The following is a 26,751-nucleotide window of genomic DNA, read 5'->3' as shown; positions in this document are numbered from 1 at the left end:
GGTGATATTGTTCTTGGGAATCAAAATAAATAAATTGGGTTTTTTTTTTGAGGATTCGCCATTTGTACTAAGGTAAGGACTATAAGTGCATGCATTTCTAATTGGAGTCGCATTGAATATATAGACAAAACAACATTAACCAACACTTAAATGGTATGGCAGTCTTTCTTGGACCAGTCTTGTTTATTTCTGGTCACACTGCTGAAGGCGAAGCAAGCCAACCCAACCAATTTCTGTTAGCGAATCGAGAAAAATTATATTGAATTGCCGCTATCGCTGCAATTATTATAGACCTTTAACACAGGCAAAAGTGGAAGTGGTAAAAGATGTCAAAGGCTGATCAGGATCCAAATGCATCGTTAAGCATCATGGAGGTAAGTAATAAATAAATCAAAGCGGTATCCCAACAGAGGAGACCACCGCGTCACAAATTGGCGCATAAAAAATGGGGAAAATTAATTAAACATCCTTCCATCATATACATACACACATACATACATATACTAACTATCATATACGGTCTGCGATCTTGTTTCTTTAATAGCAAATCAAATTGCTGATCAAGCCACCACCCAATGAGGATGAGAAGCAGTCACAGCGTTCGACAAATACAAAGCATCCATATTACAGGCGTCCGGGACGGGGACATAATCATGATTTCTGTGACGCCTGCGAGGAGGGCGGCAATTTATTATGCTGCGATCGTTGCCCCTCTAGCTTTCATTTGCAGTGCCAGTGAGTATATAGCTAGGATTGTATGCTATCAGGATGCCTTATACCGGGATCTTTATTTGCAGCGATCCACCGCTTAGTGAGGAAGATATACCGAGTGGTCAGTGGTTGTGTCATAGTTGTCGCATGGCCAAAATGTCACATCCCCCATCGTCGTCGAAGGCGTCGTCGGTGGAGCGTGTACCCTCGGCGGGAAGTGGTTCACGAGCCAATACACCATCGTCGGGTGAACTGGAGTCGATACCTTTGAAAATACGTAATTTACGCAAACGTAGCAACAGTGAACGCAATAGCACGGAGAAGCTGCTGTCCAAGATGCCACTGGCCATACAACGTGCCCTCGATCCCAATAAGAAGCCAACACCATTGGATGATGTTATACGGGCAGCAAGTATGCTGAATCCCCAGCAATTTGCATTGCCCGCCGAACTGGAGCTGCATGCCCAGTTTCCGGGACATGGCAAGGTGCAGCCTGTCCAGCCGGTGCATACGGATAATGGCCATCATGGTCGTAAGACTGGTGCCGGCTCTGCTGGAAATCAGCGACGCAATTCGAAACCATTCGAGCTGGACTCTCAGGGTTTGGTCCCATTGCCGGCCAAAACCTGTTTCTATTGCAAACGATCCTGTAAGCGAGCTCCGCTCATCTCTTGCGATTATTGCCCATTGTATTATCATCAGGATTGTCTTGATCCGCCGTTGACCGCATTGCCAGCTGGTCTCTGGATGTGCCCGAATCATGCCGAGAATTTCATCGTAAAGCAGATACAAAATCCAATCTCAATTCGTTATCACATATTTTGTTTGTTTTTGTTTTTAGGATGCCAATATGACCAGCAGCATCTCGGCAACAGAGCGCGTTAGATTATGGAATCGGTTCCATCAGCCTATGGACCATGAGAATGTCAAAATGGAGTTCTTTCGTCGCGTTAATACCCTCCATCCGCCATTCCGCATGAAATTGGCTGTCCGATCCCGCTGCCATATCGATATACCGGCCATTGTCCGATACCATTATGAGCATCCGCCGGCTCTGTTGCCCTCCATGAGGCAAACTTTGCGCTATGACCGGGTGAAGAGACGCAAAATGCTGCCAACAGCCGTCGAGGAAATCTCCAGGGAGAGTGTCACAGAGTCGCTTTTAAAGGATTTGGAAGCATTGCGCAATGCTCGTGCCAAATACCGTGAGATTCAAAAAGAATACGGTCTTGCAACGACGGAAGGCAGTGACACGCAAACGGATGACGATGATGACGACAATGATGAGGATGTGCCAGCGACTGGTGACGCGGCAGCGGTGACCAAGGAGCAGGAAGTGAAGGAACAACAGGGAGAGAAACAGGAAACGGCTGCGGCCGGAAAACTGAATGGAGAGCCATCCCCTGAATTAGGCTCCTCGACGGTGGAGCAAAAGCCGCAAATATCACCGCCACCGCCGACTGCTCCTCCCTTGGACATTAGTTTTGAGGACGACGAGGAAGACTCTAAAACCAATATCATCGATGCAGATCTCTGTCATTTGGATGTGGATATTATTAAAAAATTGGCTCATCAACGTCTCCAGCAGTTAGTGCAAGAACATCCAGAAATTGTGGCCCAATATAAGAATCGAACAGCTGCCCGTCGATTGCGTCAACTGTCTAGCTCAACTCGCTCCGGTTCTGCGTTAGCTACCACTGCCCTTCAAGGCCAATTGGCTCCGGAGGACATCAATCGATTCTCGTTGGTCTTTACCAGCGAAACGTCTGCCATTTTGGCCCAAAAGAATGGCAATGCCGCCGATGAAGACCCACTAATGGCTCTGCATCCGGCACTTGCCACAGCTGCTGCCATTGCAGCGGCTGACGCTGCCGCCGAAAGCTACAAGCCACGCTGCCGCAGCGACACAGAGAAAGCCTACGAACTGGCCACACGCCTCGAGCTGCAGCTGCTCGATTGCAAGGTCAGGGCCCGAGCCGTGCTCACTCCCCTTGGGGATATGCTCGAGGATAGTCGATGGTTCAGTTCCCTGGGATTGGATCATTCGATATTTATGCGCTATCGCACTCTCTATGTTGGCTATGGCGGCCATTATACGCCCTCCACTACTCTGGCTCACACAGAAACTGTCGATCTGTCCGCCATCGGCTATTGCTCACGCATCTCTCCCCAGCATGCCATTATCTTTTACGACGAATTTTCCAAATCCTATGAGTTAATCAATTACTCTGAATTCGGAACCGAAGTTAATGGTCAACTATACACATGCGATATGACCGATCATATGCCAACACATGCTGGCAAGCGTATGCGAGTCGATGATGCGGAACTCAAGAAGCGTGTGGACGATCTCCTTGACAAACGTCGTCACATTCATCGACAGTTTGATCATAAAACGAAAAGGAACCCCCAAAATAGGTAAGCTGGTATATTGAAACGTATATTTTACATACTTTCCTAATCCTTATTGCTGTCTATCCAACTCTAGAATGGCGCCGGTTGTGAAGCCCTCTTGCCGATGTCTACAGCGGAATTCTGGTGATGGTAGTCCGCCCATGATATCGGGCGCTTGGGAGGGATCCGCTGTCCTGGCTCATGGCAGCTTGTTGCGTTTCGGCTGTCTATCGTTTGTGTTCTCAGTGCCGTCGGTAGAGCTGAGCAAGCGTCAAACGTAGAATGTCTTGATCAACATTATCCCCTTTATCATCATCATCATTGTTGATCATCCTTTCTCCTGCTTCCTCTTTCATTGGGTATCGTCGAAGCCGTCAAAGGCCAAGTGGGGCAGCTATCATCATTTTACTATCATCCACCCAGTTTCCCTACATCAGATCCCCCCCTCCTCCGATGACCATCCATATACATAGATACTAGGCTTAAGCAAAAACAAAACAAAAAATCCCCAGTTAATTGAACATAAAAATAATATTTAACTTTTTTTTCGCATAGCAACACAAAAAGAAGGAAAAAAAAAATTGAAACATTTATATTACAATTATACATACATATATTAAGTCTAAAGAATTTCTTAAACCAATAACTCAAAAAAAAATATATAAAAACAAGCATATGGTTCTATATATATTTCTATCTCTTTCTCTTTCCAATCTTTGTAATTGTATAAAGTGCAAAAAACTAAACATAATAAAATCATAAAAGGAATATAAGTTGAAAAAATTGATTTTTTCCAGTAATCCTTAAAAAGCTTTAGGATTGAGAATTCTATAAAAGATTTGAGTTATGCATTTGGCATCAATCTATGCTAAAAAAAGAACGTTTATGGAAAAACAAATAATTCGTTGACAAACTTATGTTTTCAATTAATTTATATTTACTTTTCAACCAAATGCTTTTCAAACATGCATCTGGTTAAGGCATACAATATAAAGAACAAGAAGATATAGGGGAGAGTATATACAGTAGTTACCACTGGGATTGGGCTTGGTTGGTTGTGTGTGTGTGTGTGTGTGTGGGGGAGGGGGGATATTTTTAGGTGTACAATACATAATTTGCTGTTTAGTTTCTGTGGGAAATAAGTACGTGAGTTAAATTGAAATGAAAATTTTTGTTTAGTTGCTTAAATGGATGCACTGCATCCACGGTGATTTGTGTGTGTGTGTGTGTGTGTGTATGAGGAGATGGATGTTAAACTGCTGCTGTCTGACTGGACTGAGCCTGTTGTTGGTCTTGGCCACTTGTCGTTTTGGCTGCATTCCTTGTGGCTCGTGAACGCTCCCATTCGACTTTATGTTTACGCTTCGTATGATGATACATATTCGATTTGGAGCGAAATTCCGTAGGACAGAAGGCGCAGGTATGCAGCTTGACTCCAGTATGTGTGGCAAAGTGCTCCTACATAAAATATATTCACATGAAATCGAAGGAACAACAGATAAGGGATAAAGTTAACTCACCTCTAGATAGCGTTTCATTTTAAAGCATTTGCCGCACACATCGCAGGCATATTTCGCCTTGGTCAGACACCGATGGTTCTGGCCAGGCAATTCGCCACAATTTGCACAAATCGAGGATGCAAATATTGACGGAGGTGCAGGTGCGGGTGCAGGTGTTGATGCTAATGGTGGTGGTGCTGCAATTGATGCTGCCGATGATTGCTTCTTATGCAGGTGATTGGCATGAGATGGACGCTCTATGGAAGTAGTTGTACCATGATGTTGATAGTTACTGCAATGGATTAAGAAGAAATTAGAGGGAACTGAAATTTATTTGACTTTGAATTTGTCTTACCTTGCTGCAGCTGCAGCTGTTGCCATGGAACTAGCCGCCGTGGTCATTGCATGGAAGAGATCCTGCTGATGTTGTTGTATGAGACTCGCACATAATCGTTGCTGTAGACTATCGACAGCACTGGCTGAAGCACCTATACCTCCTCCTCCTCCTTCTGGGGTAGTGGAAGAATTACTTCTGCTATTACTGCCGCTGATGTTGGTATTAAGAGAAGCGGCAGCCACTACAGCAGCAGCCACAGCATTATAGTTGGCCAACATTAGTTCGTTCTCTTTGAAACGTTTGTGGGGCAGCAGATTGGTCACTTGTTCCTCCGAATTGCTGTCACTGCTCGCGTCGTCGCTGCATTCCACCGTGGACTGAACCTTTTTGGGTGAGTGCGTTTTGCGCCTACTTATTGAACGGGTAATGGGCTGGGGACGTGATTTGGCTTTGGATAGAGATAAATTGATGGCTTCCATTGGTTCATTTTGTTGCAACGCTGGTTGAGGAGGAGCCGGAGCCGGAACCGGAGTGGGAACGGAAGTGGAAACAGGTGCTGCAACTGGAGCAGGAACCGGAGTCGGCAGAGGAGGTGGTGGTTCATCAATTGGCTCTGTTTTAATATGGACAACTGAGGCAGACACCGGTACCACAGGTGGAGGCTGTGCCGCTTGTTGACTTTTTGCCGCATCCCGTTCCGCTCGGGCTTTAAGCCACTGAGCTGTGTGTTTGCTCTTAACATGCGTATACATATTGGATCGACAGCGGAAGGCCATCTCACAATAGGGACAAGCTATGGGCCTGTCGCCCGTATGCGTGGCTATATGCTCCTCTAGGTAGCGACGCATTTTGAAGGATTTCTCACAGAACATGCAAGGAAATTTCTTAGCATTTGCATCCACCACGCGACTAATATAGACAGCCTCATTGAAATCATGTGGTTCCACCTTGACTATGGACACCATATCCTCAGATTCCACCTCTGCTTCGGCCTCAACCTCTACACCCTCAGGCTCCAATATCTCGACCTCTGGATCCGCCTCATCTCCACCCTCCTCCGACCAGTTGACGTCGCAATCAATTTCCAGAAACTGACTGCACAATGTTGTCTGCTTTAGTTCCACCAGTTTCCAGAAATTATGAAAACTCTCCAACTGGGCCCGACACTCCCTGCATATGCTCGTGGAGATGGCATCATCCCGGGATAACTGAACCAGAGAGAGAGAGTGAAAGATGCAGAAAAGGAGATAAAATGAGCTATCCGAGATGTGGTTAGAGTGCTATTCAGTTACTTACGCAGAGATACAAATGAATCGAAATCAATTGCACCAAATAGCTTTCCGGCGTTCCTGTTTTTTGATTATTGTTAATATTATTATTGTTGTTGTTGTTGCTGTTGCTGGTGTTGCTACTGTTAATCCCCGTTCCATTGTTTTCGTTGGTGGTGCTGCTGCTGCTATCGTTATCGACCGCTGTCGCCCCCGTCCCCGTTGGCGAGGCCGTACCAAATAGAAAAACGGCATTATGCTCATCTAGTGTATTTAAACACAGCCGACAAATCATTGCGGGCAACACCTTTAATTGTCTAACAATAAAATTAATATATTTTTATTAAATTTTAACATTTAAGCCAGTGTAACCGTCTAACTGAATCGCAAAAATACCCAATCTGCTTAACAGAATGCGTTAACAGTGCCCCATTCTCTGCTGTTAATTTACATTGCAATTAAAGATGGCATTCAAAATGTATCGATCTATCGATAGTGGAGACCATTTCTAACGAAACTCATTTATCCAGTTTGCTCACTTTGAAGAGAGAAGCTCTCAATTTAAAGAGTGAGCGACTCTTTTAAAAGAGAGCGTTATTCGGCCTGTGGCGAATGCAATCGCACTGCGACAAAATTCTATTGGCGATTCGCGAGGAGTGAACAGCTGTGTTCTGTGTTTTGGTTTTAAATTTGCATTATAATTTCAACTTTTGTATTGTTCACAATGAACGGGCTACCGCAAAGTAAACATTATAATCTAACCCATTACCAGCAGCGTTACAACTGGGATTGCGGCCTATCCTGCATCCTGATGATATTGTCGAGCACCCAACGGGATCAATTGCTAAACAATTTTGAAGCCATCTGCAGGGAGGAGGGATTCGGTTCCAGCACTTGGACAATTGACTTGTGCTATTTGTTATTGCGCTATCAAGTGCGTCATGAGTACTTCACCCAGACCTTGGGCATTGATCCAAACTACACCCAACACACATACTACTCGAAAATCATTGACAAGGACGAGAAGCGTGTGACGCGCAAGTTCAAGGATGCCAAGGCTCATGGCCTGCGCGTCGAGCAGCGCACCGTTGACATGGAGGTGATACTAAGGCATTTGGCCCGTCATGGTCCCGTGATATTGTTAACCAATGCCTCGCTCCTGACCTGTGAGATATGCAAACGCAATGTGCTCGAGAAATTTGGGTAAGAACGCTATAAAAACATATCCAATGACACTAAAGACATGACAATTCATGGGAATTGGTGCCAAGTTGTTTTCATATCTCTTGTATTGCCCAAAATACACGCATACCCATAAAAAGCTATGCCGGACACTATGTGGTACTAAGTGGCTACGATATGACCAGTCAGAAGGTCTTCTATCACAATCCCGAGGTGCACGATGGCCGTGAGTATTCCAAGAATCCAATAGCCAATCTCTTTTAAGCTCTATTTCCCTTCCTCCTGCAGATATCTGTCAATGTCTAACCGAGTCCATGGATGTGGCACGACGTGCCTATGGCACGGATGAGGACATCATTTTTATTTATGATCAGCAACAATCTGCGGCTGCTAGCGGTTGTCAATAAGGATGAAGGAATCTTTAGCTACATATAGTGTACCTGTGCCCAGCAGCAGCAGCAGCAGGAGCAGATTACAATGAAGAAGAAGAAGGAAAAAGAATATCTTGTCTTGTGATAATTATTGTGTATCAAAGGGTTTTTACTTGGTCGCATGTGATCCTCTACTAATAATGTATTTCAAATGGATTCCTTTATGGCCAAGTGGAAAGTGGAGTATGACCATGGAAGTTTGACGATGGCATTTGCTTGAGCTAAGCTAGGCTTAAAAGAATAAATAACTTTGTTGATGGCTTTTAAACTAGCATTATCTTTCTCTCGCTCTCCCTCGCCCCCCCTTTCCATTTATGTGATATATTTGGCAATGTTTCGCAAAATAATATTGTATGTTTTATTTGATTTATTGTATTTTCGGCGTTTTTGCAGTTATGGTCCCCCAATTACAAAAAAAGACAACAACAATAATTACACACGATTATGTTAACAAATATATATATGTATGTATGTGTATGTATGTATGTATGTATAAACTCTTATTTATGTATATCAAACAGTATTCGATTATATAGTATATATATATTCTCATATAAAGTTGATGACTTTACTCCTGTTCTCCTTCTTCTGTGTGCCCATCCTCGTTATCACAATTCCTCAAGTGTTTAATCAACAATTGCAGCTTCAGATGCGGCGCCTCAACGGGCAATATTAACTGATCATTCTTATCCTTATATTTGGCATACAATTGCTCAGAAGCCATCTCAAAGCCATTCGTGCGCAATATCTTTTGTGAGAAAATGCCAGTGGCATCGGCCTTTAGCAATCGAAAGCGATATGTTTGGGCCAACAGTTCGGAACGACGCACCAGCTCCTTGGCCACACCCTGGCCACGGTATCGACCATCCACCGATAGGATACGCACATCGAATATACGGTCTACATTGAAACAATTGAAGAGGTCGGCTTTCAATATTTGTCGATAGATAAGTTCAAGTATTTTAACAAATTTCTCATCGTCACTCTTCACGAGACTCTTGAGGGCCTCTTCGGTTTCGCCGGGACGCAGAATGCCATTCAAAATGACACCAGCAATTTGTCCTCCATCCACACTGGCATCCACAGCCATCAGGCTTATGTCATCTTTGACCGTATTCAGGCAATGCTTCTCCAGCTCGTCATGTCCCTCGCCAGGACGACAAAGTTTCACCGCTTTATTAAGTGGTTCATCGGAAAAGAATGTCATCCGCAAGTGTTTGATGACATTATCATAATGCTCGGGACCAATCACTTTGTATTCCATATTAATTTCTGTTGCAGCTGCTACAAATGGATTTCTGTATGATGGTGGTTGAGGTGATCCTTTCTGTTCCTATGTGGCTTTGTAATTCATCTAGAAATTTGTGTGAAATGTTATAATTTCAGAGTCGTTTAGAATTTAACTAATGTTTAATATATCTCTCTCACTCTCTCTTTCTCTCTGTGTACAAGGGATTTGAAATGCGGAAACTTTGCTCCTCAAAGTATGCAATAAGCAATCAAAGAATTTGATTTTAAGGGCAATAAAAATGTATATTTGTGTGGCTATAAAATTATCCTCGATACTAAATTACATTTTTTTTTTTTTTATTTATGCAAATTTTTTTAAGAAAATTCATTTTTTTTCTCTGTGAGAAATTTAAAGATTTGTTAAGTCTAAAATCTGAATTTTCTTGTGTTAAAAATCATCAGAATCCCAACCAAAATTTGTCTATATTTTTCGTTCTTAATGAAAAAAAGACTCAGAATTCTACACTAAAAATAGTTAACATTGTATAATACAAAAAATTACCTGCAACAGGTATTTACATATTTATTTTAGGGCTAACTCTTTTCTGAGGTAAATTTCTGCAATTTTCCAAAAAAAAAAAAAACAATTTATTATGATATATGTATTATTGAAATCGGTTGACTATATGATTAAAAAATTCATTCGCCATATAATCGGTTTTAGGTTTTAGGTGCACACAAACGGAATAATCCTATTTATTGTGTGTGTGTGTGTGCGTGTGCGAGTGTGTGTATAGTACACACAAAACGGACTCAAATTCAAACGAATACTTGAATAACTCAATTACTTGGCACTTGACACTCGCAAGGACATTAAATTGCACTGAACATTTAGAGAGAAAGACACACCCCCCATTTAACCTCTGTGTTCTCTTCCCGCCTTTGCCTTTCTCCAAACATCCAAAAGGAGAAAATATAGAGATAAATACCGAGAGAGCGAGAGAGAGTGAGACACTGACTTATTCTTTTGCACTTCGTTTCACCATTTAACCATTTTGTTTTTTTGTTTTTTATGTCTGTATCTACAACTCTGCAAATTATTTACACATTTTGTACTTAAATGTATGGTTGTAGATAAAGGATTAAGGATTTTATGGCTTTTTGATTTCACAGAACGGGCCAAAGCGGAATAACAAAAATGTGTAACCTACTTGCGGGCGCTGCCAAATGAGAACTGTCGTCGGAGTGGCAAAAAGATGGAGCTAAAATCCAGCAGCAGCCACAGTAGCAGCAACAGCATCCCCCGGCTTCGTTTACTTATACATATACATACATACATACATACACACACAGACACACTAATACACACGCATAGTAGCATGTCCCTGCCTGGTCTGGCCCGAAGTGTACGCAGAGTGTACAATAAATGTTTGCCAGTGGCTTTATTCTGGAAGCCAAAAGGAATTAAACAATCCTACACAAATTTTGTTTGGATCTCACAAGTGATAAAACTCCTTATGCAAATAAACTAAAAGTCTACATTTCCAAATTCAAAAAGTGGAAATGTATAAAAAAATTTTAATTTGATCCTATGCTAGGTTTACAGAATTCAATAGAGAGTCGCCTTCGGCAACTGTTCGGCTTACACAATTTGCGATTTGCCGATCGTGTGTTTGACACCTGGTGAAGTTCTTTGCTCTTTTTCTCTCCCACTCTCTTTTTTTTCAGTTTGAATTCGCCGCTTGTTGTGTTCAGTTGGCCTTTCGTTAATTGTTTTTTATTGGTGCGTTGAAACGGTAAATAATTAAATCTGTGTCAAGTTTTTGCAATTAATGCCAGGAACTTTGCTTTCGATCAAAAAATAATAAAAAAAAAGGAATAGAGAAAAACTTAATTGCACCCGCCAGTATTGTAAAATAATGGCAAAGCAGAACAAGAAAGAGACAAGACACTGACGCTCCTTCAGATGTTGTTGTTGTTGTTGTCCGCTTGTCATGTAGTTAATTTTTTAACGGCATTTGTATTACTTTCGTAGTATTCGAAATCGATAAAGTTCTTGGCATTGTCTTTTAAACGTTTATATTTGAATTCAATTCGGTTTAGTGGTTTCTGTGTTTGCCTTGCAAAAAAAGTACAACGAAAAACGTAAAGGAAGATGAAGATAATAAGAAATGCGATTTGCCTACGCCGAAGCTCTATCGCAGTCGCGTGGCCATACAAGCAAAGCATAGAGAGAGAGAGAGCGAGAGAGGGAAAGAACGAAAGCAACGCGCGCTTCAGTGTTTATATGTGTGAGTGTGTGCAAAAATGATCAAGTTGCGTTTTGTTTTGTGTTTTCTTTTTTTTTGTGTTTGCGCGTGAAGTTTTTAGCAAGACAAAAAATGTATAAACAGGAGAGAAATGTTTTGTTTGTGTTCCTGCCTCTTGTATGCGTATTAAAGAAAAAGCAAAGAGTTAAAGATTACTTGTTAAGGTAAGCGATTTTTATACTGTTTTTCAACTTATTTTTGGTTTAAAAATGTTATTTGAGAAATTTTTGTGACTTTAAATGAAAAACGAAAATGATTTCAAATGCAAAAATGTGTAATAGAGTGTAAAAGTTTACAGCTATTGTTTGAGTTGCTGTTTTGTAGCCTAGTGTAATTTATATAGGATTACTCCCCTTTGGATATGCCCATGAAGTACGCAGGATGCGTGCTGTGCTGTTCTGTGTGTGTGCGTGTGTGTGTGTGTGTGCGTGAGTGATTGCCTGGCCGTGACTTATGTATGGCAAATGCCAATACGTCCCCCCCCCCCACTCCAAAAAAAGCCAGAAAAGAAGCTCTTTGTTCTATGATTGCCGCCGCGTGTCTACCAACAACTGCCACCCAACTGTTGATTCTCCTCTCCCTTTCTCTCTCTCTCTCTCATGCTTTTTCCTTTGCAAATAACAATGAGGTTATGTGTTATGGGGAATATGTATGGCTTTATATATGTACATATGTATGTACATATGTATGTATGTATGTATGTAATGGAACTGTTCTCTCTTGTTAGAATTAGTGTCTACGTGTGTGTGTGTGTGTAAAAGTGAAGGGGGTAAAAACGGAAAATTGTTGATCCTAAATGAAACAACTCATAAAGTTTAAGCATAAAATTGACAATGAATAACAATTGGGCATGAAGTAAAATAAATTGTTATGCAATTTCAAATATTTTAGGAAACAAAGAAAAGAGAGAGCCACAAAACGGTTTTGGGGAATACAAATATGTATAGTTTTAGCTTGTTATAAAAGGTCTGATTCGAAATATAGTTAAAATTGAATTTATATATGTAAATGTAACATACATATGTTTACCTAAAAGGTTGAAGTAAAAAATGAATCGATTGGATGATATTAAAGAGAAAGGACAAACATAGTAGATCCTCGAAAATCACTATTCATCGATTAAAGACCCTTTTAATAATTAAGTTAAGTTTCAAAACGTCTATAAAATGTATTAAAATTACTTTACATTTCATAGAATTTGTTAATAGAATTGTCATTTAAGGGTCGTAGAATGATATTTAAGTGTCAGCTGAAAGGAAATTATTCTTTAAATTCTGAAAATACTAAATTGTCTTTATAATGGAGGACGTCCTGTGCTTGAATGCTTATTCTAAATGTTTGTAAGGTTTCAATTTGCAAGTGTTTACTGTATTTGATCTATTTATTTTGCAAAAATTAATATTCACCGCACAATAACGCCCATTTCCGCCCCACTCCCTTTTAAGGATTTTTTTATTGCATTCAACCAAAAAAAAAAAAAAAAAATAATAATAATAATAATAGACTTAGACATCCCCCATTGAGGGGGATTCCCCATCCTCACTGGCACACATTCTTATGACATTCTCAGCCGCTTAAATGAATGTAGACTACATGGGAAGTCGAGACTCTACAATAGACTAAAGCTTAACTCTAAACGTTAACTAACTGTTGCTTGACAAAAAAAAAAAAAAAAACGAAAAACTGAAATGCTTGGGAATTCGTAAATGCTAAACGTTGGTCATGCATGCATATTCATTATATTAATTAATACACTCTATATACTATATAACTAGAGGGCGGTTGGGCATCTGCGAACCATATGAGGCACACACGTGCCCATTGTCTGGGCTGTGTGCTTTTTTTTTTTCGGTGACGGTCACAAGACGCATATTCAAATTGCGTGACAGCAACAGGCATTGGCAAACCATCCTCCTATACCCATCCATTCACATTCCCATCTCCATACTTCCATGCCTCCTCCATACCTACATAAAGCTACATTCATCCATCCAACCGGGTTCGGTGGGTCAAACGCACAAAGGTATTTCAAAGTCAGTGTCGATGCGTCGTTGAAAGTGCTCTGTGTGTTCAGTTCAGCTCAGTTCGTTCAGTTCGGTTCATTCCTTCGCTTTTCTCTATTGCTCGTAATATTCACGTATCTGTCATTTGCCATTGGCATTGCCATTTCCATTGCCATTGGCATTTCTTCTCTATTGTGCGTTAACGTTCTATACAATATTTTGTGCGTTTTGTTTGTTTGTTTTGTCGCTTCTTATTGACGGCAATCAGTTTCAATTTAAATCAATTTCATTTTAACGGTCATTCAAGCGAATTGGCATCACTGTTATACAGATTTATATAGATTTCATCGTTGAGTTACCCTAAGAATATTTTATTCCATGTGCGTGACACTTCTTCTCATCGCCGTCATCACCATCGACGTCGTGGCCGTCGTCGTCTTCGTTGTCATCGTCGTCGTTGTATATCCTGTCATTCCTTGCGCAATTTCAAACATATGTACATATATGACACATGTTGCATTGTCTGTGCAACATTTCTATAGCTTCCTCTTTGACTACAAACTATTGTGGCAAATCTTTCCAAGTATTTACATATGTATTTTGAGCATTCTCGTAAACAATCAAATAACAACTTTTGGAAAATATGTATATATTAATGATATACAGTTCCGGATAAACCATATAGCAGGACTAGCAAATGCCTTAAGGGGGACCCGTGCTATCGAAGACCTTTTAAATTTCCATTGGCATCAGTTTTTTTTGGCTTAATATTAAGTTAGCCTAAAGTATTCAATGATCTGTTTATTATATCTTGCCTCATCTCGACTTACATTGGAATTCAAATCTAAATGATTTGATGATTTAAAATCTCTCTTATTTGTCTGTTTTATTAACTTAGTCAAGATGCTTTTCTTTATTTTTCCCAAAATTGGCAGCAAGCTCAGAATAATTGATTGATGATTTCAATAACTTATAACCCTTACTTACTGATAAATTAAGAAAATAAAATGGGTGGATCAACTCCACCCAAGTCCTATGGACTATGGTTACAATTCCCGGATTACATCGCGTGCCAAATTGATTGGTAGGCACTGTCAAGTGGCTGACAGTTTTGGCCGGAACAGCTGATCAGTTGGTTGTCGTGTCATATTCAACAAAAACATGAAGAAGAAAGCATAAGTATGTGTATATGTAGATGTATATCCATCTATGGGGGCGATGGGATGGGACGCTAGATCTGTTTCTCTCGCTAGATTATTCTCCCACTCTCTGTCTCTCTATCCAATTCCTCTCAAACATTCTTCTCTCATTCGCATGGCATACTGATCTGCCTTCGTTTGACCATTCATTCTGTTGTCGCGTTGCTGTCGTCGTCGTTGTTGTCGTCTCTGGGCGCTGTCTCTATCGATCGGTGGTTCTTCTCGTAGCGTTTTATTTTTGTATTGTCGCATATATTTTGAGTTCAGTTAATATTTTTTGTTTTTGTTATTTATAGTTGAAAAATATTGTTGTTTTTTTTTTTTTGATTTTATGTGAGTTTGCTCTGTGCCAGTTGTAACAACAAAAACAAAAAATACACTTAAAATATTAACAAGAACAAAAGGGAAGAATAAATCAAAAAGGATTTACAATTTAGGATCACAAAGATGGCGGCCAAAGATCGTTTACCCATATTTCCATCGCGTGGGTGGGTATACACAAGAGAAAGAGAAGGAGAGAGAGTGAGAGAGCTGAAATTTTGATGTTTTCGCTTCGTTTAGGGCCCAAACTTTGATGAAATCTCGATTGGCTGGTGCCACTAAGGGACATGGTCTGTTAAAAAAGAAGGCCGATGCCTTGCAAATGCGTTTCCGTTTGATTTTGGGCAAAATTATTGAGGTAAGTCAAACGACAGCAAATACAATGATCAGTTGAAGATGTGTCATGCGTATTGTTGATATCTGTTTTAGACCAAAATGCTAATGGGTCAGGTGATGAAGGAGGCCGCCTTCTCATTGGCCGAAGTTAAATTTACCACTGGCGATATCAATCAAATTGTATTGCAAAATGTGACAAAGGCTCAGATTAAAATACGTACCAAAAAGGACAATGTGGCCGGGGTCACGTTACCAGTATTTGAGCCCTATCAGGATGGTGTCGATACTTATGAATTGGCCGGCTTGGCACGTGGTGGCCAACAATTGGCAAAGCTAAAGAAAAACTATCAGAGTGCAGTGCGTCTGCTGGTTGAGCTGGCCTCGTTACAGACCTCATTTGTGACATTAGACGATGTCATAAAGGTCACCAATCGACGAGTCAATGCCATTGAGCATGGTGAGAGAGAGAGATAGAGGGGGCTAACATTCAATTATCTTTTGATCTCATCATCATAATTGTTCTTATGATTATCTCCCTTTAGTTATTATACCACGCATTAATCGCACCATTGAGTACATCGTCAGTGAATTGGATGAATTGGAACGCGAGGAGTTCTATCGTTTGAAGAAGATCCAGGATAAGAAACGTGAGGCACGCAAGAGTGCCGATCGCAAACGGGAAGAGTTACGTCGTCTCGGCTATCAAGTGGCCAATGAGGAGGAAGTACAAAATATACTTGAAAAGGATGGCGATGAGGATTTGTTATTCTAAACAAAAATTTGTTAAACAAATAATTGAATACCTTACGAAACTGCAAAAAAGAGAAAACCACAAAAACCGCCGCCCAACCGCACCCTCCAACAAAAAAAGAAAAGAAAAAGGCAACTCAACTACCTCATCCAATGTTAAACTGATTCCCTTCCCCTTTCTTCATGCTACTTACTTACTTACTTACTACACAATGTGATCTAGTAATCGGGTTTTTATTATTGCTATTGTTGTTGCTGTAGGTTTTTTTTAAAATTACTGTTGTTGTTGTCAATTATATGCATATATAAATATATGTATATGAGTAAGTGATGTATCCGATCGTCAATTGCTAATTTGTCGAAAGAAATATACAAAAAAAAAAAATATATAATTCTTTATTTTATGACCCGATCGAAAATGTCTCATTAAACTGTTTATAGTCGCATTCAATTGCCCATTCTTTATGACCTATATGGCTATGGCCAAGGCAATTACCATAACTAAAACGAACACAAACACACACACACACAGACACAGAATGGTTGCCTTTACATATATATAGCTAAATGAATCTAATAAATCGACAAAAATTTGGCACAAAAATAACATCAAGAATCGAAACGTGCTCTCTTGTTAGATTAATTCATAAAAACTACTTTAAAATCAGCAGCAAAAATTAACTATATCTAAAGGTAGTCTCTTTCTTTAGCTATTCTAGAAATAGTTAGTTTGTTGATTTAATGAAAATGTGTTGTAAAGTATGTTTTGGAAAAACAATAGATTTTCATTTTAAACGAAGCTTCAAATAACATCTGACTCTTGTTCATCAAGCAGTTGAAATACGCTGCAAAACCATCGACAACATGGCGTATATGTAACAAGGAGAGCTATAAGCTTTCTTCAACTCAGTTTAAACTGTTTCCCATTCATCTAACTTGAAAATATAGACATGAATTTTTGAACCGTCTGATCCAGTCTATGTTTGAGCTACACAAATCTGTAGAGTATATGCTGCTGAAGTTGAAAACGGTTGGTTTTTCTTTCAGTGTAATGAGTATGCATCAGTTCTTCAAAAACGTGCCAAATCTCAAGGGGGGAGAGATTGACCTAAGTTAGCTGCTGAAATGAAGTTAAAAAAAAAAAACAGTTCTTGTTGTTGTTGTTTATGCATTATGTATTTTTATATACACATATATAAAAATCATTCATGTTTATTCATAATTCCATATCTTTTTTTCTTTTTTGGTATTTGTGTTTTGTTTTTTGTAGCTTATTCACGTAATAGTTTGACATTGACCACACTGTGTTCCGGTTTTTCTTTTGTTGTAGTTCTTAATATTTAGTTTAGATGCTAAATTTTAAATTCGGCTTGCTGTTTTTATTTTTTTGTTTATAGGTTTATTTGCTGATGGCAAACATGAAAATAATTTGCGTTCCGAATCATTGACTTTTTGAAAGTTATGTTGAGAAACAGAAGGCAAATCTCTGCAATAAATTATTATTACTTATTGAATAGTAAAATAGATCATTATTTAGGTATTCCCTTTTCATTTCATTTCATTTTTCGGTGACAATGGACTGTATACTTGCATGTACATATGTATAGTAAAATATTTATGTATTTTGTTTGTTTGTTTGTTTTTTTTTTTTTGGTACCGTTATATTCCAAGTGCTTTGTACTTTCTTTACAACGACAAAACACACGAATCTTTCATCATTCAGGTATGTATGTACATACGTATGTACATATATATGTGTAAATAACAAGCCAGATCTGTTCATTACAATCAGTGGAGGATCGTGGGGAAAGGTGGCTGGGTTTGAATATTGAATATCCTACAAATTTATCCTTTTTGCGATCCCCACAACTTTACTTGTCGATCCGCCACTGATAACATAGATATATATCGCCAGATATAACAGATATACATACATATAGGATATCTCTTATTAAGTAATTTTGTTTTTTGTTCACACAGAGACATAAAGACATAAAGCAGGACCGATATTTTTCGTGCTTCTTCTCTTCATCTTCATTTTCATTCTGGTCATTAAAAACATTCAACACAGACACGCACAGACACACATACACACAAATTTTGATTACTTACATATAAAAAGTTATATATTAAAAAAAAAAAAAATAGATATATTTTATTTATTTTTGCCTTCTTTTGCCCATGTTCGTTCATTCATCTGTGTAGTATTTTTCATTTGTTGTTCATTTTGTAGTACAGTTGCGCGCGTCTTAAAAGCTAGTTTAAAGTTACAGTTAGACTTTAGAGTTTGGAGTTTTTAAAGCAAAAGCGACAGATCTAATTTTAGCGTTTTTTTTATTTGTTTCCTTTTTCAAGCTTGAGGCTTCTCTTTTTGCAGTTGCTTTTTGGTTTTTGTTGCTGTTGTTGCTGCGTTTGTTGGTATAGGTGTTATTGTTGTTGTTGGTGTTGCGTTAATCGCTCCTGTTGTTGTTGTTGCTCCTGCTGCTGGCTTTTGTGACGTCATAAATATCTGCTGAGGAATTTGAGCGCCGCCGGCCATCACACATTTGTTCTGCAATTATATGTATATAGGAAAAGGCACAGAGACAGAGAGAGAGAGAGAGAAACAGTACGAGAAACAGAGAGAAATAGAGAGCAAGAGAGATAGAACACAATGTTGCAACAGAACCATAAATAGCACATAGCGCGCAGCATAGACATGGAAAGTAGAGAAAGATAACAAAAAAACAAAAATTTCATATGTTTATTTTATGTTATTCTAGTTTCTTTCGTTATTGTGTTATTGTTTCTTGCATGTGTTCTTTGTTTTTTTGTTTTTTTTTTGTTTTTTTTATATTGCTCATTGCAAAGTTTGTGTGTGGCAAACAAAGCTTAGCAAAAACGAAAGAAGCACGTGACAATTTGGGTGATGTTTTTGTGGATGGTTTGTTGGGAGTGGAGTGGAGGGCCAAGGAATCAGTGTGACCGAATGAAAAATGGCTAACCCTACAGAGACACAGGTTGTAAGATCAAACGATCGGTTACCTTTCCCTGAAAGCTCTTTATAAAATGTTGATTTGAGTTTAGAATCAGGATTACCGGAAACAAGAACAATTTTTGAAGGTTATAATCGGGGTCACCATGTAGTAGAAAAGACATTCGGACAAACTATACAACTGATTTAGCTACAATGCAATGAAAAACCTAAAAGAATAGTTCCTAAAAGTATGCTATAAATGAGATAAGTTTACAAAATAACATTTGACAAATTGAATATGTTATAAAATTTGACAATCAAGGTCACCATTTGCTAATGACTCAACTTCTTAAGCTACCTTTCGGCTAAATGCAACGATAATTATATTGTATGCTTGTGTTTGTGGGGAGAAATTGATATTGTTGTATTTACATATGTTTTTAAAATATGATAATTCGGGCACACTGTATTATGGAAGGATGGATGGAAAGGACATGCGATAGAGTTGTATTATTGTAAATAGTTGTAGAATTGCTGTAATAATAGTTTAATAGTGACCTAATAGAGAGTAACTTTATCATCATCATTAAGCAAAATACCATAACTAAATAAGAAACATTATTTTTAGTAATTATATGTATGTATGTAGATAGGGCGATATATGTATAAAGTATGGCTTTAATTTTGGAATTTTGATTTGATGAAGAGAATTAGAAAGAGCGCAACTTATCGAATTCTGATCCAATCCTATAAATTTGAAAAATTTATATGAATTAATGAATGAATTTTTTTAGGTAGCTAATATTACAGTTACGAGTTACAATTAAAGTGGGGTATACAAATGCAGGTTATAGTTTACAAGAGTATTTGAGCGAAAGACATTTCAGAGAGAGAGAGAGAGAGTAAGAGATAGAGTGATAGAGAGAGAGAAAGATGAGGCTAGAGGTGTCTAGAGGGTCTGAGCGCAAATGCAAATCTACGTGATTTCTTTTTTATTCTACAAGAGTCAACTACATTTTTTGCTACATCTACTAAATTTTTTATTATTAGTTTTATTTATTTTTTTGTTCTACTACTGCCTTGACAACTCAAATACAACTGACTCGAGTGGTACGGATGATGACGCTGGCGGTACTCTAAGTACCTTTTGACCGCGAAAGCACAAGACGAATATCATCCAATTGGGAGTTGAATTAGTCCTTGCCGATGATTCCTTGCTATTAATGCGTTGAGTAGCCGCATTGGCGTCCATCAACGCCGTTGGCGATACGCCTGGAGCCTCTGGATCTAGTTCTGTCGTTTGATTAGTCAAATTTTTGGCATTACTATTATTCATTATGCTGCTGCGCTGCAAGAGACGTTGACGTTGTTGCGGCTCATGGATAATCACAATGCTCGCGCTGCTTGCCTTGCGACTAGTATGTCGCTTATTGGGTGGAGAAATGCTGCAAACAATAAAGAAAGACATAGGAACACATATCTATGAAATAAAGTCTTGTTAATTCTTACCGTTTGCCCGTTGAGGATACTATATCGGGTCCACCTTGAGGCTGGGTCTGAACGGCATCGGTATCGGGTGCAGTATTATAGGCGCCCGAATACATGGAGGCTCGTTTTGGTACCCATTCGGGATGGCCACGTACAGACATTTGGGTGGCAAGGCTTTTGAGTAAAACAGCTCGTACCTATGTATGGAAATAGAATGTAATTATAGCCCATACCCATCTATTTATTATTAGGGCTTAAGGGTCGATATATATATATATGTAGTAAAGGTCAGCAATTAAGACTTTGCCATAGAGTAGGGTGGGAAAATATGGGAACCACTTTTCTTCGCATGCGAAAGAAAATTTTCTTGTATTATAGATTTAGGGCCATATGCAATTCTAACTATCCAAAACAAACGAGTAATACTTAAAAGGGTGTCTAAATTTCAAAAATATCAGCTTGGCGTGTTTGTGTTTGCCATGCGACATTTCTTTATTTCATTTTAAACTCACCTCGCCATTAAGAAAACAATAGATGAGCGCTATGAAGAAACCCTGAAATGATGTTAGGAAATGTGTACCATACGACCAAACGGCAAAATTGGTCGCTGTCTTAAGGGCCGGCATCAACTGCAACACATTCGTAATGCCCAATAAGGGCAAGAGTACAATGGCGGCACGTACCGCTTTTCGAGTCTGTTCAATATCGCTGGCCTGCGACTGACGTAGCTTCATGACCAATACACGTATAATATTCACCAAAAAACAGAAATTTAGCTATCGAGATAGACAGAATTACATCAGAGATCGATAGAGAGAGAGAGAGAGAGAGTAAGAGATGGAGATAGTTCTCTTACCAATATGACAGCCAAACGTGGTCCCTCCAAAATCCAATAATATGGCGTTAGATTGTAATTCCATAGACATTCGCCGACTGTGGTGTCCATATACATCATGGTACAGCGTGCCCATACAGTGGTCATTAGTATAGGCACGCCCCAGCCCAGTAGGGAAAAGAATTTGAGAGGAAAACTACCTTGGAATACGGCCACAGTGACCATATTGTGCAGATAGAGGCCCTCAATGAACATCCACATGAACATGGCGGTGCGAGCATATTCCAATAGCACATACGAAGCCTCACACAGATATGGCTAACATGAAGAGAAAACATAGCAGTTATCTCAGATGATAATTACTTTGTACTACTTACCGTATTCTCAATTACCGCCAAACTTGTGTTGGTCGCCGCCTCTTTGTTGTTACTACCACGACGAAATTGATCGAAGTATAAAGTTAAACGCACTAGGACTTGCAAGACCATGGCTATAAAAAGGTTCTTATGGATTTTCGTGCGATTATTGCGTAACGAACGAAACGCATGGAATATCACTAGCGACAGAATCAATGCCAATAACGATAGACATAGACCAAATGTTTCCATGGTACGTGTCCGTTGTGCAATCTCAATGTAAACCTGTTTAACGAATTAAATCATAAGCGAAAATACATATTTTTTATGGGCATTGACCTACATCAATATCCTTGCTGCCCATTTCCTGCATAAGCTGAATCACTTCAGGCTTATAACATGGACCATAATCGGTCCAACCAGCTGGATTGGGTTCAGTCTGATTGGGACGGCTACCCCAATGACCATCCAGTTCGCATTTGCGATTGGCAAATTCTAGAAAACAAAAATTTACTTAAACATAAGATACAAGAAACAATAAGAGGTAAATTTAACGTTCGAACTTAGTGTCTTTCTCGTTTCAGACGATAACGACATGGCAACGCATTCCCCATTTGATCCCCAATTCGGCCAGATACGCATTTGACATGACAGTTTATTGCCACAATGATGCAATTAGGGCTTAATTTTGTACTTAGACCAAAGCCATCCATTTGCTAGCAAATTGCTTTAACCCAATGTGGATGTGAATGTGGATGCAGTTATAATGGCAACTATAACTGAACGATTTTCTTGCTCTTTATTTGTGTCGGTTTGATTGTGGCCTCAAACAGGTGGAGGAGCACACTTCAACACCCAATTGTGCGGGCGTTGTGGGTGGGAAGAGTTCTCGGTGAGTTGCCTACTTATCAGAGTGAAAAAAAAAATCAAACTGGGCCAGGGTAATGTTGTGGCTATTCTATATTACTATTTAATGGGTAGCCCAGTGACAGCCGCCTTCTCCTCCTCCTATCCCTTTTCTTATTGGTGAGAGGCTTGCATTCGGGCTTAGTTCTTAGTCTGGTCGGAATGTTGTTGTATGTCCTGGGCAACGGTCAGTCCCATCGGCCACGTTTGTGGTTTTTGTGTTCTGTTTTGGGTCAAGTGATTTTGTTTCCGTTTTCAGAACCCCACAATTAAGCAATTGATTCTGGCGAAAACTATGCCATACACCTGCTGTTTAGTGACCACTATACCACCATCCTTCTACTCCCCTCTTCTCCCTATGTCTTTAGTCATTTGTCCTAGTTTGATTCAATTTGTGCGCAATTGCGTGTACGCCTTGGCTAGTTCACATGACCGACATGCTTTTTTGGTTGCATACTTGATTGTTTACGGAGACTAAGACTCAAGTATTTATAGTTGAGAGCAAGTGCAATTCATTCTTCTAATAGGTTTAATACCCACTTTCGTTGATTTCTCATTGTCAGACAAATAGATACAAGTGGCTGGTAAAGCTGATATGTCCTTGATGAAAATATTATATTTGCAAATAGATTTGTCGTATTCTTAGAAATTGAATAAGGCGATTTTCTTGTATTTGTAGGAAGTTCACCTAAGCGTTAACGGAGTCGTGACTTTTTGCCAACGTTTTCTCCATAATCTACGCATATATTTTTAGCTCATATGCCTTATGCCAGGCAAGCGGAGGCGAGAAGCAATAATGTTTGCTACAAACAAGGCCAACTTGGCGTAAGCACATCGATGCAAAGTAAACACAGTTAAAACTGCAGGCAAGCAGTTTACATTGGCTTATCAGTTTTCGCTCTCCTGCAGTGAAGTTGTCCTAGGGGAAAATGCAAATTGAAGCTATACAAAGGGTCCGAATTGTATAACCTGAGAACATAATGACCTTAATATTCCTAGAGGGAAGTCTGCAATAAGCACTAGGCAACTAAAGTGCAGAACTAGAAACACAGCCAAAATTAAATTGCTAAGTCTCCTCTGTAAGTTAAAAACCATCTCCTTTATAAAATTATAATAGACAAAGCTATTGGTAAAGCATTAAGTCTATGTTTAAATTGTTAGACTAAGAATATACATATATCCTAAGGTTCTATTTAGTTCTTATTTCACTATTTCATCTAGTTAGGAATTGATTTCGACTTTAGAATGATAGCAAAATTCGAAATCTGCTTCAGTAAGGTCTTGAAGATACAGTTTTAAAATTCACTTCGTTTTAGATTGATCCCATATCCATTAACTCATTAAATTTTAATTCCCAACTAGTTGTCGATATAAAAACTATACAGTAAAACGAATAATTTGAAACTTTAATGGGCAAATAAAGCTTTCGTGCCTTAATACACTTCTAGTTACTTATTTATACTTACTGCGCGTATCGACACCATGATAACCGGATGGACAGTTCATGCGGGCCAACATCCCAGCTGGAGTAGGTGGCCAACAGAGCAGAGAGTCCCATGTCCAATTGCAGTAGATGCCTGCAATTTTCAAATATTGAATTGAATAGGGACTATTTATCTGCTAAAGACCCGCCCAGTGCCAGTTTCATTTGGCCATTGACAAGTATTATGATATTTTAGCGACATTGTCGGCTAAAGATTGAAAAGTTACTTTCGATTTTATAATGACAATAACTAGCAATAAGCAATTACTGTCGGACTTTTCTAGCTTGAATAAATCGTCTTACTCACCTGGCTGGGGTGGCGTGTAATTGGCAAAAAGCAATGAGCAATTTGCGGAATTGGTTGCCGTGACCGAGGCAAAAGTAATATTCATTGGCTGGCCCCCCGTTGATGCAGTCGCTCCTGCTGCCGCCGCCGCAGCTGCCTCTTCGAATGTTGTGGCAACATGAGTGACACGTTCAATGACATGCGAGGAATAGGCATACGAATGATCATCGAATTCCGTTGGTATGACATCAGTCGTTGCTTGTGCATATAAATATGGAACAGAAATACCGCCATCATCGTCTCCATTATCAATCCCAATACCATTAGGAGAAGGAGCACCGCCAGCAGCAGCACTTTCACTCATATCAATGGATATTGAGTTGTGCCAATGGTCAAATGTGAAATAAATTTGTATTCCCAAAGAGATCCTTGTTAGTGTTCTTCAGTTGTTTCATAATGCCATTTAAGATGGCATCTTCTGTAAAGAAAATCAACAAAAAATAAAATAAAAGTTTTATCTATAAACTATGAAAACAATTCACAGATATTTTACAATTGCCAATAATTCCAACCTTAATATAAATATTGAACAATATGCAATATCTTCGATTAATGTAGATATGTGGGATTTCGTTGTAATTGAAAACTCGTCAAACAATGGCACAAATCGTGCATGCAAACAAACAGAGTGAATGACAGACTGACTGACTATTTGTTTGACAATAAATAGGACAGAGATTTGCCTAAGAATTCTTTGTTCTTATTTGCCTTTCGCCGGCTGTTGTTAGCTGTCAGTGAGTTTAACTTATATCCCGCATACATTTATGATTTGTTTTCTATATAAACTGATGAACATCAGTCGTTTATGATTGGGTTACAAATATATGAATGTATATATACATGCATTACATCATGCGCCACAATGTGTGAACATCCTTTCAGCCCCCCAGTGCAGCATCATCTAACATATATTCCATCTCCAGCGGATGCAATCATCATTTGGCTGGAATGTTTTTTTTTTTTATGTTTTTCTGTGTTCTATTCTAGTTGGCTTTTTTTTTTGTTTGCCTGGCAAATGGCCAAGTCTCGACCAGAATGCAATGAGCGGTTATCTAAGGGATAAATGGGTTGGTTGGTGTGTCGGTGGTGGTGGCGACGGTGGAGCAAGAGAAGGCTCAGCGAATGATTGGGTGGTTTGCTGGTGGATTGTGTGTTTGGCAAATTTCAATTTAATGAAAATTCTAGTACTGGCTTATCTGTCTGATCCCTTTTCATAATCTTAATTGTTTTTTTTTTTTTTTTTTTGTGTTATTTGTTCTACTTTGCATATTCAATTCGATTCTAGACCCTTCAAAAAAAGTGTTCTATTATTATGTGAATAAAGTGTTGCCTACTTTGTGGCGCTTAAAAATGAATTTAAAAAAAAAAATTGTTTGTTTGTGAATTTATAATTTAATTCTAAACAAATTTGTGTAATTTATTTATTTAATTTTTTTTTTTTGTTTAGCATGTAATTTATAATAATAAAGTTAAAGAATTTTTGACTACTTTTCAGCTAAATCTAATCTAATACAATTATGCAAATATTACAGCCACACTTTTTTTCTTGTCTTGATTCACTCTTTTGAAGAGGAAAACGATGCTTAAGCAAAATTTGAAATTTCTATGGAATTTCGTTTGATGCTTATGCAACTGCAACTAATATGACTAGCAAACAAAATTCATGCTGTTACATTTTTGCATCTGGACAGGTATGTATTATGTATGTACATATGAATACATATGAATATGCTTGCATAACTGAACTAACTGGGCAAGTCTTTGCCTCTTGCCTCCTGCCTCCCGTCTTGTCCGAAAAAACGAAAATACCTTTGAGTACTACACATTCGCATACAAATATGATATAATTTTTTATAAGAATTCCAATTTTGCAAGTTGTTTTGTTGAGTTGCACAAAATTACATAGGGTAAGGGTATTCTTCGTAGCCAAATTGTGCTCGACATTTATGTAACAAGAAGCGAGAGAGACAACCATTCATTATTCACTTTGATTAGGCATGCAAATAAAATTTAAATCCAATTCCAAATGCTTCATCATCATTATTATCATATATAATCATCATTATTATCTGGAGAATCAGAATCAGCGTCATCATCATTAGTGTGTCAGGTTAAGTAGGAAGAAAATTTTGCTTATCAATTAGTGTACCCAACTTGAAATCGTGTCGTAATTAAGCATCCCGCTTGCCCCACCAACGCCCCATTTCACCATAGCCATCTCTAATCCTTCATCCTTATTATCCTACGACCAAAGCAGAAAACTACGCCACAAGTCAAATCATCAGAGAATCAGCAGCCATGATTTGGGTCACTTGGCACAGATGCAGATGCAATTGCCGCTTATGCAAGAGAATATACATTGTGAGAGAGTAAAAGAGAGGGTGAGAGAGAGAGAGAGAGAGTAGGAGACA

At 38.9% G+C, this 26,751-nt stretch overlaps 6 protein-coding genes across 12 annotated transcripts in view; 3 read left to right on the top strand and 3 right to left on the bottom strand.

Moving 5' to 3' along the window:
* Positions 1 to 186: 186 nt before the first annotated feature.
* LOC137587449 (PHD finger protein 12) lies at positions 187 to 3,793 on the top strand. Its single transcript, XM_068303874.1, has 5 exons — positions 187 to 374; positions 545 to 735; positions 798 to 1,488; positions 1,553 to 3,129; positions 3,200 to 3,793. The coding sequence occupies exons 1-5, from the start codon at positions 327 to 329 to the stop codon at positions 3,384 to 3,386; spliced, it is 2,694 nt and encodes an 897-aa protein (XP_068159975.1). The 5' UTR covers positions 187 to 326; the 3' UTR covers positions 3,387 to 3,793.
* Positions 3,794 to 4,019: 226 nt separating this feature from the next.
* LOC137587455 (zinc finger protein 628) lies at positions 4,020 to 6,609 on the bottom strand. Its single transcript, XM_068303880.1, has 4 exons — positions 6,238 to 6,609; positions 4,960 to 6,149; positions 4,626 to 4,896; positions 4,020 to 4,563 (listed from the first exon to the last, which is right to left on the bottom strand). Exons 1-4 carry the CDS (start codon positions 6,502 to 6,504, stop codon positions 4,357 to 4,359), a joined length of 1,935 nt encoding a protein of 644 aa, XP_068159981.1. The 5' UTR covers positions 6,505 to 6,609; the 3' UTR covers positions 4,020 to 4,356.
* A 208-nt stretch (positions 6,610 to 6,817) lies between these two features.
* On the top strand, positions 6,818 to 8,345 carry LOC137586212 (protein GUCD1). 2 transcript variants are annotated; one of them, XM_068302217.1, is made up of 3 exons: positions 6,818 to 7,412; positions 7,532 to 7,617; positions 7,680 to 8,345. In XM_068302217.1, exons 1-3 carry the CDS (start codon positions 6,934 to 6,936, stop codon positions 7,796 to 7,798), a joined length of 684 nt encoding a protein of 227 aa, XP_068158318.1. In that variant the 5' UTR covers positions 6,818 to 6,933; the 3' UTR covers positions 7,799 to 8,345. The 2 variants fall into 2 exon arrangements, with proteins under 2 accessions (XP_068158318.1, XP_068158308.1); XM_068302207.1 differs by having other exon boundaries at positions 7,481 to 7,617.
* On the bottom strand, positions 8,207 to 10,217 carry AANATL7 (Arylalkylamine N-acetyltransferase-like 7). 2 transcript variants are annotated; one of them, XM_068302228.1, is made up of 2 exons: positions 10,072 to 10,217; positions 8,207 to 9,176 (listed from the first exon to the last, which is right to left on the bottom strand). In XM_068302228.1, exon 2 carries the CDS (start codon positions 9,084 to 9,086, stop codon positions 8,391 to 8,393), a length of 696 nt encoding a protein of 231 aa, XP_068158329.1. In that variant the 5' UTR covers positions 9,087 to 9,176; positions 10,072 to 10,217; the 3' UTR covers positions 8,207 to 8,390. The 2 variants fall into 2 exon arrangements, with proteins under 2 accessions (XP_068158329.1, XP_068158336.1); XM_068302235.1 differs by having other exon boundaries at positions 10,096 to 10,157.
* A 3,185-nt stretch (positions 10,218 to 13,402) lies between these two features.
* On the top strand, positions 13,403 to 16,586 carry Vha36-3 (Vacuolar H[+] ATPase 36kD subunit 3). Its single transcript, XM_068302611.1, has 5 exons — positions 13,403 to 13,487; positions 14,902 to 15,051; positions 15,125 to 15,242; positions 15,314 to 15,677; positions 15,763 to 16,586. The coding sequence occupies exons 2-5, from the start codon at positions 15,011 to 15,013 to the stop codon at positions 15,990 to 15,992; spliced, it is 753 nt and encodes a 250-aa protein (XP_068158712.1). The 5' UTR covers positions 13,403 to 13,487; positions 14,902 to 15,010; the 3' UTR covers positions 15,993 to 16,586.
* Positions 16,587 to 18,351: 1,765 nt separating this feature from the next.
* Pdfr (Pigment-dispersing factor receptor) overlaps positions 18,352 to 26,751 on the bottom strand; it is a 30,807-nt gene continuing 22,407 nt past the window's right edge. For 4 of the 5 annotated variants that reach the window (XM_068302990.1, XM_068302992.1, XM_068302991.1 and 1 more), the window contains 8 exons: positions 24,302 to 24,758; positions 23,978 to 24,088; positions 21,949 to 22,100; positions 21,627 to 21,890; positions 21,271 to 21,567; positions 20,927 to 21,190; positions 20,436 to 20,611; positions 19,902 to 20,371 (listed from right to left, as the gene is read on the bottom strand). In XM_068302990.1, coding sequence (XP_068159091.1) covers positions 19,999 to 20,371; positions 20,436 to 20,611; positions 20,927 to 21,190; positions 21,271 to 21,567; positions 21,627 to 21,890; positions 21,949 to 22,100; positions 23,978 to 24,088; positions 24,302 to 24,644 — 1,980 coding nt within the window. In that variant the 5' untranslated portion in view covers positions 24,645 to 24,758 and the 3' untranslated portion in view covers positions 19,902 to 19,998. Of the gene's footprint in view, positions 18,522 to 19,901; positions 20,372 to 20,435; positions 20,612 to 20,926; positions 21,191 to 21,270; positions 21,568 to 21,626; positions 21,891 to 21,948; positions 22,101 to 23,977; positions 24,089 to 24,301; positions 24,759 to 26,751 lie in introns of those variants that run through there. The other variant, XM_068302994.1, reaches the window with a different exon arrangement.

The sequence above is a fragment of the Drosophila tropicalis genome, unplaced genomic scaffold, assembly GCF_018151085.1.
Source record: "Drosophila tropicalis isolate 14030-0801.00 unplaced genomic scaffold, ASM1815108v1 contig_158, whole genome shotgun sequence".
Taxonomy (NCBI): domain Eukaryota; kingdom Metazoa; phylum Arthropoda; class Insecta; order Diptera; family Drosophilidae; genus Drosophila; species Drosophila tropicalis.
Note: the sequence above shows the minus strand (reverse complement) of the source record. Positions and strands in the feature narration are given on the sequence as shown.